At 53.9% G+C, this 21,533-nt stretch overlaps 1 protein-coding gene across 1 annotated transcript in view; it reads right to left on the reverse strand.

Moving 5' to 3' along the window:
- CD99L2 (CD99 molecule like 2) overlaps positions 1 to 21,533 on the reverse strand; it is a 34,709-nt gene that overhangs the window by 5,521 nt on the left and 7,655 nt on the right. Inside the window, exons 2-9 of the mRNA XM_074835158.1 lie at positions 11,399 to 11,464; positions 9,089 to 9,127; positions 7,532 to 7,627; positions 6,595 to 6,669; positions 5,586 to 5,678; positions 2,883 to 2,945; positions 1,756 to 1,791; positions 1,532 to 1,651 (exon numbers count right to left, since the gene is read on the reverse strand). Of these exons, the coding sequence (XP_074691259.1) occupies positions 1,532 to 1,651; positions 1,756 to 1,791; positions 2,883 to 2,945; positions 5,586 to 5,678; positions 6,595 to 6,669; positions 7,532 to 7,627; positions 9,089 to 9,127; positions 11,399 to 11,464 (588 nt within the window). The remainder of the gene's footprint in view (positions 1 to 1,531; positions 1,652 to 1,755; positions 1,792 to 2,882; positions 2,946 to 5,585; positions 5,679 to 6,594; positions 6,670 to 7,531; positions 7,628 to 9,088; positions 9,128 to 11,398; positions 11,465 to 21,533) is intronic.

The following is a 21,533-nucleotide window of genomic DNA, read 5'->3' on the forward strand; positions in this document are numbered from 1 at the left end:
CCTTACACCCCATGCCAGCACAGACACTGCAGTCTGCGGCCGGCCAAGCCGTGGAGGCAGGAGAGGAGCTGGTGGAGCAGCACTGACAGCTCTGTCCTGCCCGGGCACAGCGAGTGGCCCAGGGCAAGGGGACCGGAAAGGCTGAGCCATAGCCCAGGGCTAGTGAGTGGGAGACGTGCTGTAAGAAACTGGGATAAAGAATCTTTTCTTGTACACATCCGTTAGAGGAATCGGCAAATGCTCACCAGAAGAGGCTCAAAAAGAAGAAATGGAGCCACAGCCTCGCCACCACAGACGGATGGCTGGGCGAGAGAAAAAGCTGAGCCTGTTCCTCTGTGCCTCAACGAGTGGTCATTACACACCACTGCTGCCTCCCCCAAGACATGTGTTTTGCTGGGATAACACCAAATGCAATTTATGTTTTTCAATAAAAAGCCACTTTTGCAGTGGCTGACGGCTCTTAGATTTCTGTCATGCATTGCAATGCATCTAAGGCCTGACATTAGCCCAGCATGCCATGTCTGATGGCTTAAATTAATCCTCCTTTATAATTAACTTTAATTTCCTGCCGCCTTTCTGCAGCTTTGTGTCTCTCAGCTTCCCCCTCATCAAAGCCCTTACTCTTTTTTTTTTAATTATTTATTCTTGCCAAAATATCATTTAAGTGGGGGGAATATACAAGGGTGTTTCATTCCATCACATTCATTTGACTTTTCCTGCTGATCTAATTTACCAAAATGCTCCTGTTTGTTTCAGGCACAACTGGGAAAATAGCACGATTCCAGCAGAAATTTCCAATCCCAAACACCCTTCCCCCCAGCATAAAGGAGACTCGCAGGAGATTTCATTTGATTAATTTAAAAAGAACTTTTTCCAGCTGTTTGCCACCACCCCAGGAGGTGTGCAGGAGCCCACCATGGCCAGGCCAGTGCTGTGGGGAGACACTGCCAGGACCGCTCCTGCAGCACTTACACCCAGCAACTTTATGGGGCAACTCCTGCAAAAGGCTCTTTCTGGGAATAGATTCTTTGCTGCTTAATTTGCACTTAATTGCAGTGATTGCTGCACACCTGTGGGAGGGTGGGGTGGGCTGGGCTGGGCTATACTACCCAGGGCTGCCACAGTTGCAAAGGTTTGCTGTGCTTCCCTTGCTGCTGCCTGGTGAGTTTTTACCTCTTGCTGAGATTCTGGGTGTTTTTTGGTTTATTTTGGGGGTGGGGTGGTTTTTTCCACATTTACCCTGTCTGGTGTTAGTGGTTTTGTCTGTGGCTGTGGCCGTCTGCGGGTGCGTGCGAGGGGCTGTGTGCAGCTGCTGCGGTGGCACCGGGTCCTGGGGGTGCTGGGGGGCTCCTGCCTGTGCAGCGCCCAGGGGGGGTCCATAGCCCATGGCTGGGGCTGTGCTCTGCCAGCTCCAGGTCACTGGATGCCTGATAACCCCTCCTGTCTTCAGACTGGAAAATGGCAGCGGGGTTCAGGGGGCAAATAGGTGGGTGCTTGCTCTGTGTCCCCGAGGCGCTCGGGGGGGACTTACGCTGGATGCTGAAGCAGAACTTCTTCTGCTGGTAGGAGATGTAGCTGGAAACAGCCCCGATGAGCGCCATGGCCAGGGCGCTGGCGATGCCGGCGATTGTCCCGGTCTCAGCCACTCTGCCTGTGAGGCACAGAGAAAGCAGGGTGATGGGTGATGGGGGCACACGCACCACCCATCCCATCCCGCCATCCCACTGCTGACCCCGTGGTCATGGTGGTACCCACCTCCACCGTAGTCGCTATCGGTGCTGCCTCCCGCACCTGCAAGAGACACAAGCCCATCAGTGGCCCTGCACCCCTCTGCTCGCCACGCCGGGTAGCCCGGGGGGAGCGGGCATGCAGGGGAGGGGTGGCGGCGTGGCCCCAGCGGCACCCCTGGGCTGGGGGCGAGCGTGGGCCCCTGTGGGGCACAGTGTCTCTGTTGCCCCACACCTCTGCCTGGCTGCCCGGGGCGGCTCATTGTTGCTTCTTGGAGGGGTCTGAAGCTGCTTCTCTCTCCTGCTGCTTGTGCTTGGGGGGAGCTTTGGGGGGAGCCTCCACAGGGGACAGCTCTGCTTTGCACAACAGTTAACCTCACCTCCGCCCCACGCTGCTCTCAGTGTAAAAAGTGGATAAATAAAACGCTGTCAGAGAGTTACACGGCATACTCGTGCTGTCACAGGGAGGTGACTGGCTAAGCTCCATAATGTCAGGGAATCTTCACTTGGCTTGAAGTCTATTTTAAAATCACCTTCCCTGGAGAAACTGGGCTGGGAGGAGAAGCTGCTCCTGCTGGAAGCTGCAGTCCTTACCAAGTCACTTACATCCTGAATTTATGGAAGCAGGTCAGCATTGTATTAATGCCTCCGATGCTGTTTGTCCTTGGCACAGGGATTCATTAAATGTTGATTGGGCTTGTGGTGGTGTTCAGCTCTTTACTCGAGTGCTTTTAATATTTAATGCTGTGGATCCTCGCGAATGTGCAAGCTTATCCGATTGTTGCTGGTTTTCCTCCTTGTTTCAACCATTGGTGGTCGCGCGGTGGAAGGCAAACGAAGGCTTGTGCCGTCTCACGGCACAGAGGCGGGCATCTGCTTTCAAGGTGGATGGGGAGATATGGGTCCTGTCTGCCCTGGTGGCAGCTGGGGCTGCAGAGCCTCCATGGGATCAAAAATAATCACCTCCAACCACTGGCACGAGGTGTGACCATGGAGGCCAAAAACCATGTGTTCCCCTTTCCCCACGCGTGAGCTCCCGTCGAGAAGGCGAGCACCGCTCTGCGCAAGGTGGTTTATAGGAGTTGGGCCAATATGGTGATTATTGCCCAAGCTGTGACTGCTAAAGCAAACAAACGTACGCAGGTCTACACTTACCTTTCTTCTTGTCTGGGCTATAACCGCCGTCCACGATGCTGGCCAGGTCGTCATCCGAAAATCCTTTAAAAATAACAGGAACAAATGGAGGTTGGCACCTGAAGGGACACACAGCCCTGCCATGAGGTAGCGCCTCACATGTGCTCCACGGCAGAAGGGGAGTTCACCCTCTCAACCTGCATAAAGCCAAACTCACCCAGCAAAACACCAAAGCTGCCTTCCTGCGAGGGCAAATGCAGCCAGAGCTGCCTAGAAAACAACATAACAGGAAGGAAAAATAGTGTGTGGTTTGCTTGGGATAAGAGTAATCCCGAAATCTGAGTGCTTTTGGATGGGCAGGGCCTGGAAATGGGACTTTTGGGGGATTCTGGGCAGTGGTCACCTGCGAGCATCACCCAGGGTGGGACTGGCCTCCTGCAAACCCCCGCTCCTGGAGAAATACTCCTCTGCTGGGAAGATGGAGGCTGCTCTATTCATTTGATTATTTTCTCTAAAACTCTCTGGCTATTTTCAAGAGCTGTGGGGGCTTTCTGTGCAGGAAGGCCCAGAGCAGGGTTTTGCACCCATTTAAACCAGCGGCTCCCAGTCAGCCATCTGCTCCATCCCCCGTGAGAACAGGGACCAGCCAATAAGCAGATCTGCTTCTCTCACAATTACCAGATGTTAACAAAATGTTTAACCCCAAATTATTTTAAGCTCATAAAAGAGGTAATAATTGACTTTAAGTCTAGCTTGAAAGAAATACCCCTGAATCAAAGTTTAAATACTACTGTATTACTTTTTTAACTGAAATACTGATGTACTTCATAGAATTATAGAATGGTTTGGGTTGGAAGGGACCTTAAAGATCCAACCCCCCTGCCATGGGCAGGGACACCTTCCACTAGCCCAGGTTGCTCAAAGCCCCGTCCAACCTGGCCTTGAACCCTTCCAGGGAGGGGGCAGCCACAGCTTCTCTGGGCAACCTGTGCCACTGTGTCACCACCCTCACAGGGAAGAGTTTCTTCCTTATATCTAATCTAGATCTACCTCTTCTCTTCTCCAGCTGAACACTCCCAACTCTCTCAGCCTGTCCTCACAGGGGAGGTGCTCCAGCCCCCTGAGCATCTTCGTGGCCTCCTCTGGACCCGCTCGAGCAGGTCCATGTCCTTCTGATGTTGGTGCCCGAGAGCTGGACACAGCACTGCAGGGGGGTTCTCACAAGAGCAGAGTAGAGGGGGAGAATCCCCTCCCTTGCCCTGCTGCCCACACTGCTCTGGATGCAGCCCAGGAGATGGTTGGCACTTTCGAGTTCATGAAATGTTTTGGCTGCTCAGCCTCGGCTGGCAGTGGAGGAGGGAGGAAGAAGCGGTTTGTGTGTGCAGTGGCCCTGCTGCCGGCGACCAGTGAGCCACTGGCAGCACTGGCCAGGCCCGGGCCCTGCGGGCAGGGAGCTGACTGTCCTCCCTCCCAGAGGGACAGAGCAGCCCCGGTGGAAGAACTGAGCACCAGCATGTCTCGCTACAGGTGAAGAAGTTATCTCAGACACGGTTGCAGTGGGAAGGTTTAACTCGTGCAGGACAGGCGCAGAGAAACAGAGTCTGGGAATCAGCAGCTGAATGAGTGGAGGTGTTGAACCCCTCAGCCCTGGCTCCAGAGGGAGCCTCGGGGCTCAGCAAGGAGTGTGATGGGAGAAGAGACCCAATGCTGAGCCAGCAAAAGGCTCCTCCTCTGATGCTCTGCTTTAGGAAGGGCTACCTTTGCCTTAAGGCAGTCTCTTCCAGGCTGTTATTCACCAGCTTACCACAAAAAAACAGATTTATGGGCTTAGTAATGAGTATAAAAAGAAAAAAATCCCTGACTATGCCAGAACCTGGAGAGGTCCCAAGCAGTCCAGGGTGCAGCAATGCTGGGGCAACACATGTGCTGGTTTGTGACTGGTGCCACGTTCCAGCGGTTCAACACCTCAACCTTTCCTGCAGGAGTCTGAAACCTCAACAAGCCCAGAATATCAAAGTGCAGACAAGTCACCTAGTTAATACAATCTAATAAAATATCTGACTATTAATTACATGTGTGAGCAGGGTATACAGCCATCTCGACATCAATAAACTAGCCGTGCAAAGTCTGTTTTCTAGCTCAAGTGCTCAAGGGAACAATCCTTGTAGACAAATGATTCATTCACCGGAGTATTTTAGAGATGGAAAAAAAAATCTCCCAGCCCATAGCGTATGTTATGCCAGGACTAAAGCCTGCTCTAGATTTATGTCTTGGCAATGACTGCGAACCCCAACAGCACATGCCCTCGGTTAAATAGCTGTCAGGTACGGGGACGAGGGGGAACTTAACACAATCACCACAATTTAATGGGTCAGAAGAGACCCTGGGAAAGAAACTTGCAGACAGGCAACAGGTCATTAGGCAGAGCCCCTCTCTGCCAAGGTCCGCTGAGGCGGGGGCTCCTTCCCTTACTGCGTCCCTGGAGGAAGGGGCTGTGCTGCCTGCAGAAATATCCCCCTCCTCAGCACGGGCAGGGCAGGGGCAGCAGGGTGCTGGCTGCAGGCAGCACCCTCGGACAAGGCAGCGCCTCTGTTTCTCCTTACCCCGTCGCTTGGCGGGGATGGTGTCTGGCAGGGAGAGCCGAGGGGCCGGGGGGATCTCCCACAGGTCCCAGGGGACAGCGAGGCTGGTGGCGAGCAGAACCGAGAGGGGAAGTCAACATACCTTCACCTGGCCTTACGTCCGGCCTCCCAGCATCTTTCCCATCGTTCTTATCATCAAGGGCATCAGCCAAGTCAAAATCCATAGGATCCTTTGCTAGAAAACAACATGGGGGTTAGCAGTGCTGGCCACAGGCTGGGAAACTCTGCAATTAATTAATTAATCAAGGAAATGTTTGGCTTTGCCAGAAAAAAAAGCTGGGGAAAGAGATGAAGCCCCCAACACAAGCATCTCCCAGTTTCACTATGCAGCATCGTGGCAGATCTTCCAAACCCATCTCGTTTCGTGCGCCGCTGTGGTGAGAAACGTCACGTTCTTCCCGCAGAAAGTCTCGCGCCGTGGCTCGAGCGCCAGGCAATCGGGTAAATCAAGCCGGGTAGAAAAGGTCAGAGCCAAACGGGCGCTCCCGAGGGCCCAGCCAGCGGAGGGGAAGGAGGCAGCTGTGCCGCGCTGGCATGCCGGCTGGAGCAGCCTGTGAGTTGATTGCTTGGTGTTATTTTCCTCCACGAACCGCCCAGTTGGTACCCTGAGCAGCCCAGCTCTGACTGAGCAGCTATTGCCTTTGCTAAACGGCGGCTAAAACCACGGCGCAGAGCCAGCCTGAGCGCCTCAGCCCTCCCGCCAGCTCGCACCTTAGTTTATTCTGATCCAAAACTGGTATTATTTTTTTAAAGCCTGGGAGCGCCTTTTGCCAAAACTCTGCCTGAGCAACGTGCCCGGTGACAGGGTGCCCTGAGCAACAGCTGTGCCAGAGGAGGTGGGGGAATGCAAAATGGTCCAAGAGTCGCTGAGACCCCCAGGGAGGGCAGGGTAATGCCGAGATACCCTGTCTGCCGTGTGTTTGGGTTTTTGTTTGGGTTTTTTTGTCTAGGTGTCCCATGTGAACAAACAGACCAGAGGCTGGAAATACCAGGGCAAGGGGCAGCGCTGCTGTCACGGCACATCCCGAAGCCTCTGCCTGCTGGCAGCAGAGCCGGGGCGAAGCCACGGAGGGTGGGGAGCTCACACTCACCTGGGTTATGCTTGGGGGGGGCCCTTGTAGTTTTTGGCTGCTTGGTTGTGCGGATGACATCCCAAAAGCTGTTGTCTGAAGGGAGGGGAGGAAAAAAGAGACAAGAATGATGTTACCTTCTGAAATGTGCATTTAGACAAGTGCTGGGAGGGGAACCTCCTCCCTGCAGGGAGACTGGGGCTGGGCTGGGACAGTTCAGTGCTCTGGTGTCTCTACAGCTTCAGCTGCCCCTGACACTGGGGGCAACCCCCCAGCCATGAGTGCCCTGGGGAATGCTAGCCCTTGGTGTGGGTGGTGGGCACCTTCGCGGGGATCCCCTGCACCCAGGGATGTGTCAGCAGGGCTTAAATTTGAGAAAGGGACAAGCAGGGCTGCCAGGAAAATCCCCCCAAACATGCTGCTGGCAGAACACCCGCTCATGAGAGCTCTGCCACTGCAAGGGCAGCCCTGCACCAGCCCCCCCAGCTGCCCACGCCATGCAGGAGCAGGACCAGGCATGCTGAGAGGATACTTAAGGTTGTGCTACCTTGTCGATGAAATTTCCCACCTAACAGCAGTTAACGGCTCCATCCTGGTTAAAAACTATTATAAATGCTGCTCGGTGAAGCCCCCAGTATGGCTCAGGCAGGGGTGCGTGGGCAGCAAGGGAGGGAGGACAGAGGAATGCTGGTGCTGACCCTCCTGGCACATCAGCAAGAGCCTGGAGCATCTCCTCTGCCAGCTCCACTATGACAGCAGAGCAGGAAGAGATGGTCACCTTCTAATGTCACCTGTTGGTGGTCACCAAAACTTGCCAGAGCTCATCTGTCAACACCCGATCCCAGCCTCCCGGCTGCCGGGATGGCTCCTGATTACCTCAGGGAGCGTTTTCCCCCGTCTGGAGCCCCAAAGGTGAGCACACATACACCCTCCCAGGGTGCAGGGAGCTCCGTAGTACCTGGCTTCCCCGGCCTGGGGAAGGGCTTTGCAGTCGGCTTGGCTGGTTTGGTGGTAGTCTCCAGAGGGGTGTCAAAGTAATCAGCCAGATCAAAGCCTGTTGCAGGAGAGAAGGGGTTACTAGAACCCCCATCGTTTGTGGGGATGGTGCGAGGCTGTCGGCATGCATCCCCCACACAGCAGCTCTGTGCGTGCTGGGCAAGCAATGCTGCACCTCTGCCAGAGGCCACCAGCGCCTGCATCAGCACAGAGCTGAAAAGGACATCCAGCTGCTCTGCTGCTCGATCACAACCATACTGCAGAGCCTTCAAATCAGCCTGGCCATCGTTTAACTCTCCTCATCCAAGCTGTGGCTGCCACCCACCCCCAGCCTGAGCAACCCCGAAGTAATGTGTTTTGGGGAGAGACCCGCTGGTGTCCTGTGGCATCCCAAGAGACGGTGTGGATGAGAAGGTGCTGTGGGGACCAAGCTGGTGGCTGGGACCCACTCTGCTCCCTGCACGGCTGCCTGCCAGTGACCCTGGGCTGAGCAGAGCATGCACGAGAGAGGGGCCAGGGCACAGGAACCCGCCACGGGAGCCCCTCGGTGCCATCACTCAACCAAAAAGCACTCCCCAGGGAAGAAGAAACTTGGTGAGATGAAGCCTCGGCTTCAGCATGTGTCTGTTTCCCGGCGAGAACTTATTGGATCAAACAGCCTCTCGTTCAGGCTGAAGCCCTGCTTGTACTTCTGGCACTTGGCTTTTCTTGTCTCTACAAAAGACCACAGCGGCCAAGGAGCTGGACAGTCGGATTTGCTTAAATTTGTGCCAAGATCCTCATGCAGAGGTGAGCAGATTCACTTCCGAGTGCTCCCCCGCTGCAGTTTATTTCAGGCTCCTCTGGCAGGGTTGAGCAACACTCGGCTCTTGTGACTGTGCTATATTTAAGTAGGTATGTTTGGCCAGAACTGAGCCAGAGGAGCTGCCGGCAATGAAACTAGGGTGAATTTAAGGGAGCTTCCTCAACCAGGGCAGATGCTGTGGAGCCAGCCAGCCAGCACATCTGATGGGTACAAACAGTTGGAGAGACATTTTTCCCTGGGTGGGGAAATATCACCAGGCTGGGCCTTTCCATGGAGCTCAGGGATATCTTGGAGTAAGAAAATGAAGGAAAATATCCTCTGGGCTCCCTCCTGGAAGGAAAGCTAGCAGGTGCCATGCAGCCAGGAACAAAAAGCCCTTGTGTAGCTGAGCAGTGATTTGTGTCTTTTCCATTAGGATACTGCAAAGTGTGCAAAATTCAGCCTTGGCCATAAATGCTCCATTGCCACTCGCCTTCAGCATGGACAGAAATATCAATATTAAATTCACTTGGGCTGTATGGGAGGAGCGCACATATGCACGCTGGCACCAGCTTTCTTACAGGCAAGGGAAGGTGCCCCAAAGCCTCTGGTAAGGCAGCAGCACCCAGCCACACACATGTGGCCCATGGTGTGGCTCGCACAGATCAAACCCCCCCACGCTGGAAAGCAAACCCCACGCTGTGCTTAAATGGAATTTATGCAAGAAGGTCTCACCTGTCCCACCTGCCGGCTTTCTGGGGCCCTTGGGAGTGGCTGTGACAAAACAGACAAGGAGGAAAATGTTAGTTGTGGGCATCACCGAAAACGTGTCACTTCTGGTTTGAGAACAAATGGCAAAGATTTCACCACGAGCTCTCCAGCTGATCACCGTTGGTCTGCGTTTGTAAACCCGGAGCTCAGAGCCACGAAACCCCCACGCACGGGGCGCGTGGGCAGAGGAGCGGGACTGCCTGTGCACAAGGGTGAGCAGCTGCAGCCCTGTGCAGGATGGAGCCCAGAGCTCCGCGGGGCACAGCCTGGGGCCGAACGCTGCTTCTGTGCAGGCCAGCATCCCACCGAGCGGGAAGCAGAGAGCTGTAATGAAGTGCTCTGAATTAAGACTCCGGGAGACAGCACTAGAGCAAGGACACATACTGTACAGAACAGCGTGGAAAACAAGAATAAGCTGCCAATGTTTTGTTGTCCCCTGCCTGGTTAGTCAGTTAAATGACAGATGATTTCCAGCGCTGCATTATGTATGGGAGGTTCCCTGTCAGCTGGAGGAATTTTGGTGATACCCTGATGCTCACATCCCAGCTACCCTGGCCACTCATGGGCTAAAACAACCTCCAGTCAGCCTTCGGGGGGGTTATTTATTTTTTTTCACCCCCTGCAAACCACTATCTATTAATAGTGGCTAGCATTACCAAGTATATGAATAAATGATGAGCAAGAGTTGTGGCTGCTCTATTCCCATTAATTTCCATCTGCACCTCTGAATACCAGAGTGCTTCTGCTGGGCTTCATTTCCAGTGTGCCGGTATGATTTGATGTGACCTGACTCCAGACCTTTCGTTTGCTTTTATTCCGGGGTTGATGCAGTGAGGTCCAGAGCAGGATGCAGCAGCTGGGGAGGCTGGAGGGACAGCACTGCCTCTTCGTGCCGCTCGTGGCTGGGAGTCCAGCCGGGGGAAACTCTGCTTTCCCTCTGCACGGGGTGGCCGTTTGGTGTTTCTAAGCAGGTCTCCCCACATACTGTACTAAAGAGCTTACTAAATCCTAGATGAGATCTCTCAGACCTGTGACCAAGTCCATAGTCTATCCTATCCCCCTCCTGCTGAGCCTGGCATGCCGCAGGAGAGATGCACGGAGCATCCTGACTCTTTTATTCCACATGAACTTCCAACATAACACAGTACAAGTGCTTGTGTGTTGTTAGACTATAAAGTAAGAGGTTTCAAACCCTGTTATAGCTTTCACTTAAATACTTGTAGGTGTATTTTGTGTGATCAGAGAGGCCGGCATGGCTTGCAGAGCGCTCCCCTCTACCACCCGACTGGGCGCTGGCTCTGGGGACGGTCACCATGAACCGCCTGGGGAGGGATGGGCAGTGAGGGGTCCTGGGCGACGCTGTCTCTGTGGCCAGGCAGCAAAGGGGAGCCAGCCACATGTCCGGGTGCAGACCACTCTTGGGCTCAGCCCCCCGCGCTGGGGGGAGGTGTGTGACATGCCCCGGGGAGGGAGATGAGCCTCCTCACATCAGCTGCTGTGCTGGCAGTTAGGTTATCTCTTCTGGGTGTAAAATGAGAGCTGCTCCATGGAATTCCCTCCCACCAGGGTGGTGCCAGCCCCCCACCAGCCCCGTGACCTCGCCACTGTTTCCGCCAGGCCTGAGGCTGAGCTCTGCCAGGCAGTCCCCTCAGTCACACAGCCCTTACATAAAAATTATATATTTCAAAGCCAAATATTAAATATCAGCATGCCAGCACCAAGGCACCCCTTTCAGAAATGAGTTTCCTTTCACTGACAGCTTACAATTGGAATTAAGTGAAGCAAAGCAGCAACCCAACATGCCATTTGCCCTCCCCAGGCACCGTATTGCAGTGGGATCAGGGAAGGACCCGGCGCTGCCCCTGCCCGGCCGGGCTCAGCGGGTTGCCCTCACCCACTGGAGAAGGAGAGTGGTTAGCGCATTAGCTTCCAGGCAAACAGGGTCATGTCTGATGGTAGGTGTTACTAATGAGTGCAAGGAAGCCAGAAAGACGTGTTCAGTGTCGTTGCTACATGAAAGCATTGGTGTGCCTCTGCAGTTTGCTCACGGGAATCAGAAAGTGAAGGGCACGTGGTCAGCAACCAGCTTCTCCAGGACTATCCCCAGTCCCACCTGTGGGCAAGCCCGGACGCCCCGTCTCCCTGGGCAGAGATGATGAGGTAGCCCACATCCTCCACCACCCTCCCACCAGCATTAGATCCCGAAGAATAAATTTCATCTATTTATGACTACTTGTTTTCTCCTCTTTAAAAGAATAAATAAATGTGACTTACGTCGCTTGGTGCTGAGGTCATACAGGGCATCTTCTAGGCTGAAGTCACCTGGGTCGTCCCCATGACCTGGAGACAAAGAATCAGCGCTGGTTGTACTTGCTCCACACAAAGTAAACCACCTTTAAATATGGTGCGGCTAGACTCGTTTGCTCAAATTGCTTTAGTTTTTAGAGGGCTTTCTGTTTTTTTCCAAGCCTGACCCATCATCAGTGATGAGGAAGACATCAGCCTTCTCCAAATGCTGTGACTGTTAAATTGCAGAGCAGTCATCTCTGGATTTTCCATTTGTCTGCCCTAATGGATGCGGTATAAAAACACATGCTATGCTTAAATTTGTCAAGGAGAGCCTACCAATTCATCTCTCGAGCTGCCATTCATCTGTGGCTGTGCTCACGATTATACGTTTGCTAAGCACCATGAAAACATTGGGACAGCGCAGACAAATTCAGAGAAAAACAAAAAAGCCCTATGCACCTCTTCTTTGCAAGTGCCTTCCAACATCAAAGGCTCCGTATGAAAATGCTGCTGCTGGCTGCCAAGCACAACTTAGCATTTCAGAGACTGCCTGCATCATTCTGCCTTGGTAATGCAAACCAGGACCAAAGCCCCATCCCAGGGATACACCTGACAGGCACAGGCAGATTTTTTTGTTAGGGATGCCTCACCACAACTCCAGTCACTTTATAATATCCCGGGGATAACTCGGCGCTACGCTATGTTCTCCTGCGATAGGGCCAGCTAATCCTTCCTTTCTCTGTCTTTTTTTTTGCATCGCATTAATTACTGTTGACTTACCCTAGTTCTGAATGTATTTGTCTTGATAAATTCATGCTTTTACATCTCAGAGCATGCTGAGTAATTAATATCCTTTGGGTTTGCTAAGTACTGCAGCACTGCAAGAGAACATTAAAATGGCTTTCCTCTTATTCCTACTGCTAAATGGATTTAGCTATTGCCACCTGAGCTCCAGCGTGCTTCATGAATAAATTTAAAGCTTTACTGACAAGGACAATAACAACGGGAAGGCACCAGTCCATCAAAAAGCAGGTATCAGCATTTCGGTGAAAAACTTCTACCGAGAGTGGTCACTAAGTACTGCAACACCTCCAGCTCCGGTTTCACTTACTCACACATCACATCTCGTTTCATTTGCCATCTATTTAAATGTACACTCAGCCAACCTGAGGGTGATTTAAATGCAGGGTCTATGGCTGGAAAGTTGCTGTGAGCTTCTCTCCCCTGGCAAAGCACTTGGCGTTAAGCTACTGCCAGGTGGGTGTGTGTAAGAAAGACACGTGCCAGCCCAGGGCTCTGTTTCTCATGGAGATGAAGGATGCCAATGCTTCCCTGTGAGCCTGGAGGAGCGGGCGATGCCCCGTTGAAGGTGGAGCCCAGTTACCACCGTGTGAAATACGTGGAGCGAGGCATGCGGACGAGCCCGCTGCTCAGCACAGCAGCGTGGCAGGGCTGTGCTTGGCACCCTCAGCTTGGGTGTCACACACCCACACACCCCTCTGCTCCCTTGCCAAAATATCTGCCTCTTGGGCCTTACTGCTGGCAAAATATTGCCCCTGTGAGACAGGTGATGCTCTCCCGCTCCGACAGCCCGGATGAAGCCGCAGGGTTATAAAGTGGTCTGTCGATGCAAAGGGGCAAAGTAAGGAACATGCAAGACCAAACACCTGCCCAGCTGTAGTGCTTGCACGGGGTGCTGCCGAACCACCAGCACGGCCCTACTGAGACCCCACAAGCTCACTACTGCTGTGGCTGACCATCCCAAGTTTGCTACTTTGGCAATTTCAAGCAGGCTCCCTTTCCCAGCATGGCTTTTTCCCCAGCTTTCAGGAACTGGCGTTGCTCTGTCATTCTTGTCTTTCTATTTTAAACTGTGTGTAAAAAAAGGTGGAAGGGGAAAAACCATGGCGCGTCTCTGGCGGGATGAGAAGCACGACAAACCTGACTGGGGGAAATGCGCCGTCGCTGCGTTTCGTTTCAGTTCCCCCTGCCTCCGCAGCGGGCAGGGCTTGCTGGCAGGGGGGATATGGTGGCAGCACCAAGGCTTGCATTGGTATGCTTGGAGCCATCCCTTCCCTCTCCCCCTGCTCCCTCTGCTCTCCGTGTTGAAGTAAATGTTAAGGGTGCTGATTTGCTGCACTCTGATCCCTGCCATAAGCGCATCCTCCCTGTCCTTCACCTTTGATGTAGGAGCACAAATACAAGGTGAGGGGGAGCTGGCAGCCGTGGGGGTGTGGGCAGCTCGCCTGTTCTGCTGAAGGGCTACGGGGGTCATGGGGCTGCATGGAGATGACCCCTGGGGGGGGCTGCAGGCCCTGCAGGGAATGCAAGTGCCCCAAAAAATGGGCTTCCCCCTGCCTGGCTTTGAGGGGCTCACCGGACCCACCGGCTGAGCAGCATTTACACCTCCCTGGGTTTGGTGACAGCTCCCCTTGGCATCTCTCCCCACAGGACAAGAGGATGGTGCCACTTCCAAAATCATTCTCTAAAGAGCCAGCTAGCACATGAGTGGGTCCAGGGGGACAAAGGGTGCTCAGGGCCCTCCATCCTCAGGGGGCTGATGTAAAGCAGCACCCGCTACCATGTCCTGGTCTACAGCTGCATCCCGGGGAAATCCCCGCTGCCAAGGAGAGGCATGCACGCAGCCTGCCTGAAGGTTAGGAAAACTGTCAACACACTGAATCACCCAGTAAAACCTTCCCTAGGAGCTGTAGCGCTTGGCACAGCCTGTTTCCCAGGGCTTTCCCACCGCTGCCCATGGCAAACCCAGATCCTTTTCCAGGGCACTTTAAACCCAGGAATCCCCTAGGCGTTGCCAAGGATTAATAATAGATTGCCAGTTAATTGAAGCTGACAACATCTTTATTTCATGCAAAGGGTGTTATAGAGATGTATTACACCTTTTATGGATCAATAACCGAGCGCTGCCGTCAAAGACATGCAAACATGCCTGCTCGCTCCGACAGATAAGAGCTGAACGCTCTCCTCCTTATTCTTTTATTCAGTTATTAAGTGGTAACAAACGTGGCACTTCACAGCCAGATGCTTAAAACCCAACCAGCAGTCGGTACGCATGTTTACCTTGCAAATGCAGTTTTTCAGGAGACAGCGCTGCTGCTCCCTGTGCTGTCTTGTGCAAATCTCTTTGCTCCTGGGGCCCTGGTCCTGCTCCGCGATCACTGGAGGAGAAGGTCTCCTGGTCTCCCAAAGCCCATCCTCTGATGGGAACCCATGCACAGCACAGAATATCTTTTTATTAAGGGTTTATACTTTCCAGGAGAAGCTGGGGCACGTTCCTACATAGCAGAGCACCCCGCTGCTGAGCTGCAGAGGTGTTTGTAATGCATACTCATCAGTCGGGGTCGTGCATGCCCTGATGCTTCACCTCCCTTGCAGGATGTACCCACACAGTCTGCAACCTGTTACAGGATTATAAAACCACTGATACGCAAAATCATCCTCTGCTGCTTGCTCGGTGTTGGGGAGTAGTACAGGATCTTCACTGGGCTTGACGATTAGGCTAGTTTAGGTTTTTTCCCACCCTTGCACTGAGTCCTTGGAAGAACTCTTGTCTCTGGCTGCTGGGAGCAAACGCACATCCCCAGGGGCAGCGGGGAGGCGATTCAAGCTCTGCGTGCCGACTGACCAAGGGCACTGGAGCATCTGCAGGGCTGCAGATCTATGGCAGGGGGGAGAACGGGCAAACGAGACATGTTTTCCATATTTTTCTTTAATATGACAATCAAAAAACCTGAGCTGGGACATCTCATGGTACCTAACAGGAATCCCTCAACACCAGAGTGGGGAGGTGGGGGGACCCCAAGGCTGTAGCTGTGCCGTGCAGAGGCTGTAAAACAGAGGTGAGAGTTACAGCCGAGCCCGCACCGCAGGCTCCCCCGCCTCTCACCAAGTCCCCTCGCCTTGCCGGGGGTATTTTTAATCAGAACTAGCTGCTCTTTGAAGGTAGAAGGGTTTTGTGCCTTAATGTATTCTCTCCTCATTATTTTCTGTAGCAGGCAGCTCAAACGCACAATTGTACTCGTCAGCTTTTTAGTTTTTACAATTATATATATATTCTAATTAAGCCCCACTGTTTGACAAAGCTTGAATTACAGTATCATAATTCACACCCAGTATATTGCTAGGCCGTCTGTGGCAGTCGGAGTGAGGTGTATTCCATTTTTAGCGCCAGCCCACAGATCTCTTTGTGCAATATATATGTGTTTAGCTTCCCTGGGAATTGAGAGCCCGCGACGGTCTGAGATTGACAGCCCAGGAGATTACGGGAGAATGCAAAGCAGGTACAAGGGCAGCAGAAAGTAATTCAAACTGCCTGACTTTTATGCATCTACCTTAGGAGCGGCGCGGCAGGCAGCGGGCAGGAGAGCAGGAGGGAAGCGTGTGCTGAGGTAGCCAAAAGCACCAGGGGCTCCCCAGCGACCAGCCTCGTGGTTTTGGCTCTGAGTTACGGTGTTGGCACACGCAGGGGCACCCATGGCTGCGCTGCACCTCTGGGCAGGGTGCTGGGGATGGAGGGTTTTTGGGTGCAGGGCCGTGTCACGCTGCTGGTGCTGGACTGCATCCTCACAGTGGTGTTTCCTGCTGTCTCAGCAAAGGCACAGCCCCAAAGGTCTGTGGGGAGCAAAAGGCTGCTCCTCCGCAGGTGCAAATCTGCTCTGCAGCAGCTGGGGTGCCTCTGGCAGCACCGGGGGTCCCCAGGAACCTCTCCTGGAGCTGGTGATGGCACAGTGGCACTGGCCAGAGCAGTGACCCCAGCCAGCACAGACCAGAGCTTCAGACTCACCAATGCTCTCCACCACCACTGCCTGGGCACCGGCCCCAGCCGCCTACCAAACATGTGGGAGATTTACTTGCAAGTGCCAAGTTGCTTGCAAATCTCAAGTTCTTGCTGACTACTGAGACCAAAGCACAGTTCTATGCGTGTAGGGAGAGCAGAGTTCCTCGGAGCTGGGGCGTTACGGGCAGTCTCTGGGAGCAGCGCTGGTGGGCCAGGCCGGCAAGGACAGCTTCACCGCAGCTGCACTTCTCTCCAGAGATGTGTTCATGCCGCCTCCTGAACACAGATCTCCTCCTGAAGTTAGTTCTGCCTAAAAAGCAGATTCTGAACTTCCTCCAGCTCTTCAGCTGCTGCCAGGGAAGACAGGCTGCCCAGGGACATAGCCCTGCACAAACATCCCCGCCGGCAGCCCGCCGGGGCGAGGGGAGGCAGGGCGCTGCCAAGAAGTGCAGCGGGGAAAAAACTCAGCCCCCTGCACCCGCCGCGGCAGCAGGCCCGATGGCTGACGCTGGGGGGACATCGCCCCGGTCTGGGGCACGGCCAGCTGAGAGCGGTGGGACACAGCCCCCCAGCTGGGATGGCCCCTGCTCCTTGTGGGGGACGAGGTAACACTGCTGGCCTTGTTCTCCATTCCCAGTGAAACATTTTGATTTCCAGAAGTACTAATCAAAATCATTCTTGATTATGGCAAAAACAACCTCTGCTGAATTTTTTTTTTTTTATGCAATTAACAAGGGTATATGGTAATTCCAAGCAATCTTGCTCTTGAGATTAAAGGAAAGCCTGCCAGGAAGCACATGAATAAAGCTTTAAGATGAGAATTTGCATAATGAAGACTTTCTCTTTGTGGAGGGACTAATGGTGGTTATGTTTGAAACCTATTAACGGAAATGCCTAAAAGCCTCCGCTAAAGTCAGCGCCTTGTTGCAGAGGCACCGTGACCCGCGCAGGCTCCGTCGCCCCCGCTGTCCTCTGTGCTGCCGGGTCCCCGCCGGGAACCTCAGCTCCACAACCCCCCCGGTTCTGCCCTCTCCTTGTGCCACGAGCTGGGCACGCTGGCTGGGGCAGGAGTGGCAGCGGCCCCGCACGAGTACTGCTGTCCGCAGCTCAGGGCAACGCACCTCGTTTGCGTTTTTAAACCACAGGATAATTCTGCATTTCTATGTGCCGGGGCAGCCGGACGAGAAGCAGATTGCTGCAATTTGATTTCAAGGCTTACTAGGAATAATTTAAATTATTCAGCAGCAGCACCCGATATGCTCAGCACCCAGCAAGAGTGATGGAGGTGGCGAGGAAAACACGACCAGCAAAACCAGCGTGCATCTGGTGGGCTCCAGGCTCCTTCTCAGCAGACACCATCAGCACCACAATTAGTACCACTGTCCCGGCGGGCAGGAGAAGGCAAGCTCTCGCTGGGAGCCACCCTGCCAGGCACTGAACGCTCAAGGGACACTGGTGTCCATCTGCCGTGTGCCATGCCGAGGGCTGCCCAAAGGTCCCAACGCATCTTGTCCCCAGCTTGGGTGGAAGGACAGACCTCCAGGTTGCTCTCAAAGCACCCAAAGAAACAGTGCTGCCCCACACACCCCACGGTGTCCCACAGCCCCAGGGAGCAGCTGGCGGCTCAGCCGCCGCCACCGCGGCTGCACCAGGAGCTGCCAGCAGGTCGCTCTGCAGACGCCAGACAAAAAACACATCGGGGAGGAGTTTCTCATCTGCTGTCATCTCCCGCAGCCTTTCTCACTCTCCACAGCAAGATTTAAAACCCCGGAGGGAAGAGCCCTCATCTCCTCTTTCCCAATAGTCGTAACTGGTAACCAGCTCGCAGAGAGCCCACAGTATTTACCAGGTGCGCCTGCATGGAGGCTGCAAGGAAACCTCGAAAGCTCAGGGCTAAGGACAGGTGCTTCCTCCTGAACTCTGGCATGTGAGAAGAGCCCCTGCTCCAGACCTGTCTGCAGGAGGATGAGCTTTGCCACCAGGCTGCTCCTCCCACAGCACTGTCCTTCTTGGAGCAATGGCAGCTCCCCACCACCAAACCCGCCAGCCTCCACCACCACCCAGCCTTCACCATCAAATCTACCAGCCTCCACCACCAAACCCACCAACCTTCACCATCAAATCTACCAGCCTCCACCGCCAAACCCACCAACCTTCACCATCAAATCTACCAGCCTCCACCGCCAAACCCACCAACCTTCACCATCAAATCCTCCAGCCTCCACTGCCCAACCCACCAGCCTTCACCATCAAATCCTCCAGTCTCTATCACCAAACCCACCAGCCTTCACCATCAAACCCACCCAGCCTTCACTGGCAAACCCACCAGCCTCCACAACCACCCAGCCAGCTCCCAAAGGGTAGAAAACACCCTGAAATCCAGAGGTGTTTCTTCATGCTAAACTCTCATCCTAACTTTCTCCTTCCCTGCATTTCTTTTTGACCTACTCTCAGTCTCACCGACTCAAACCAGTGGGGATTACTGTGTTTCCACGGTTTATCAATAAAATGAGATAAGAAAGGCTATTAGCAGAGTGGTTCACTTGCTGCCAGTGGATTTTGACTTTCAAACCAGTGAGGGGCCACCAGCTCAGAGGCCTCAGGAGTGTGGCAAAGGGGTCTTTCTCCACATGCTTGGGGCCTGAGTTGCGAAGGAGTAAATTTGCTGTTGGAGGGAAACAAAACATTTCCAGGCGTTTGACTGCCCTGCCAGTGTCGGTGTCAGCGTGTCGCCGTGTTAAAGCCACGAGCGGGAGGGGGCTGCAAGCGCCAGCTGGCTCCGAGACACCACAGCTCTGCTAGAGACGGCCTAATCCCGGGGGTGACGTACCGAGCGCCCATGGGCAGCCACACAACATCTGTTTCGGGGAGGGGGAGGTTTGCCCAGCCCAGGGCTGTGCACAGTGTTGGGCGTGGGGGAGCAAGGGGCCCGCACCATGCGTCACGCAATGTGATAGAAGTCGGTGTAACAGCAGCGAGTCTGTGGAGGAGCCCCGGGGGGGTGCCTGGGGGACCATCCTGTCCCTGCCGCCTGGCAGGGCGCCGGCCGCAGCCCCGGAGCTTGCGGCACAGCAAAGAGCCCCTGCGTGTCCTTTAACGTGATTCCCACCCCACTCTTCGGGGACAACCCCAAGAAGGAGCGTGGCTGCACAGCGCCATGAACTACCTCCCCACCAGCGGGGCGGGGACGGCCGAGGGCTGAATGAAAGTGGCCCCTGGGGAGGCTGCACAGCCTCAGGGCACAGCTGGGCTGGACCCTCAGCTCTGTGGGAGACCAGCAGCTCCTCAACTGTCTCGGGCACCTCAGGCTCCCCAAAAGCACTGGCCAGAGCAGTACCCTCCACCACGGACAGACAAACACCTCTGGGTGCTGGCAGCAACCCTCAACAGCTTGGAGTGAAAAGCAAAGCCCCATCAAGGGCAGCACTACAGGAGCTAGGAAAGGCTTCACATTGGGGTTTCCCACGGGATGCCTTGGACCAGTGGCCACTGCCCAGGTCTGCCCCGTCTCTGGCTCCACAGCATCATCCTCTCTCTGACCCCATGTAAAACAAACGTTTCACCAGGTCTTCTGCCACCCCAGTGAGGTTGGAAAGTGGGTAGCCCTGTTAGGCAATACAAGATGCCAGCTGAAATAGTTTTCTTCAGTATCAACACTCAAAGCTTTCAAGGTTTCCAAGGCTCTCTGACATCTCTGCACATAGAGTGGGTGACATTTTCTAAGCAACTTTAATTAGATAATCATTCTTTGAGGTTTGTGTCAAAGAGGTCTCTGCCACGGCATTGCCAAAACCTGCTTTCAATTAGTCCCAGATGAATTGCATCAGGAGCAAAAGGCTGGAAGGTTTTGAGCAGAGGTATTTAAGGTTCCTGTGGTGAGGAGGATGACTAGCTTTCTGTACCTGGGTTAGGTACAGGGATATTATGGCCAAGGAATAATAAGTGCAGGGGGAGCTCAGCCTGCTCAGGAGCTCTACCACTGAGCCTGGAAAGCAAATCTGTGACCCTCCTTGGGACTCTGGGAAAATGCCCCAGGTAACCCTCAATAACTCCAAGGTCTATCTGATGGAAAAGTGAGTTCTTTCTTCTTTTCACTCTTTTGCTGTTTGGTTGGTTTTGGGTTTTTTTTTAAGGAAAACCAATTTATTATACCTAAGGGGGAAAGGATGTGGCTGGTATTATTTTTTTATTCTCAGACCCCAACCACTTTGCAAGTGGCAGAGGGAAAATTAGCACTGACCCCACTGCACAGGTTAGGAAATGGTTAAAGGTGACTTTCTCAGGTCACAGAAGAACCAACAATGTCATCTAGGACTGGAGTTTGACCCCCTCCAGATGGTGTGTGTAGGGGTCTGCTGGACAACTGGATCACTGCTGTGCAGCAAGGGGAGATGTGGGGGTGCTGTGACCCTGCTCCCGAGCAGGCACCAGCCTGGTTTCCCCACAGTGGAGGGCAGATGGCTGTAGGCTGGTGCAGCGATGCAGAGAGCCAGCCCTGACAGGGAAAGGTAGGCTGGGAGCAGGAGGCAGGATGTGAGCTGAAACCACTTTGGGTTTGCCTTGGTGCCACCTGTGTCTGGGTGCACCACCCCTGGCCTTTGCCCACCCCAGCCTCACCAGGCATGGTCTGGTAAACACAGACCCCCCCCCCAGCTCAGTTGGTTCATGATCCTTAGTGAAGGTCAAAAAACACTGCAAGTTCCTTTTCCTCCTATGACTGTGGGTGCTGGGCTGAAATTTGAGGTGCTTTCATGTTTTCCTGCATGCTGTCCACCCAGAAACATTATGAGGTATGCTCACGTTAGCCACTTGATTTCTGCTTACACGATAGGTAATGGCTATGAATTTGCCTAGGGCCAAAGATGCCTGCTTATCAACCAGACAACAAATCGTGTCATGAAAGCATTTTGCTCATAACCCAGCGAGGAACAACTGATGACAAAGCCAGCGATGCAGGAGCCCAAAGAAAACTGAAGCAGGAGATTAAATGCTTATCACCTGATTCCCGATGGAAAGAGATTGCTCTCATCAGATAAAGATCAAGAGAAGATGCTGTAGTTAAAAGTAGGTAAATAGGGAATTACACGGTAAAAATGCTGGTTCATCACTTGGGATGTGCTGCTCCTGTCATACTGTGCTATTTAAAATTGGAAGTGGAACAGGAATGGAAATGAAGACTTGGGCGATGCTGACAGATGGAGCGAGGCCCTGGGAGAGCGTGGGGGGTGAGAGCCCTCTCCTCTGGCTGAAGGCATCTGTCTGCCCCTGTCACACAGCCTGCAATGCAGGGCTCCTGCCTGGCTGCTGCCGGCCCACAACTGC

The sequence above is a fragment of the Strix aluco genome, chromosome 10 (genome assembly GCF_031877795.1).
Source record: "Strix aluco isolate bStrAlu1 chromosome 10, bStrAlu1.hap1, whole genome shotgun sequence".
Lineage (NCBI taxonomy): Eukaryota > Metazoa > Chordata > Aves > Strigiformes > Strigidae > Strix > Strix aluco.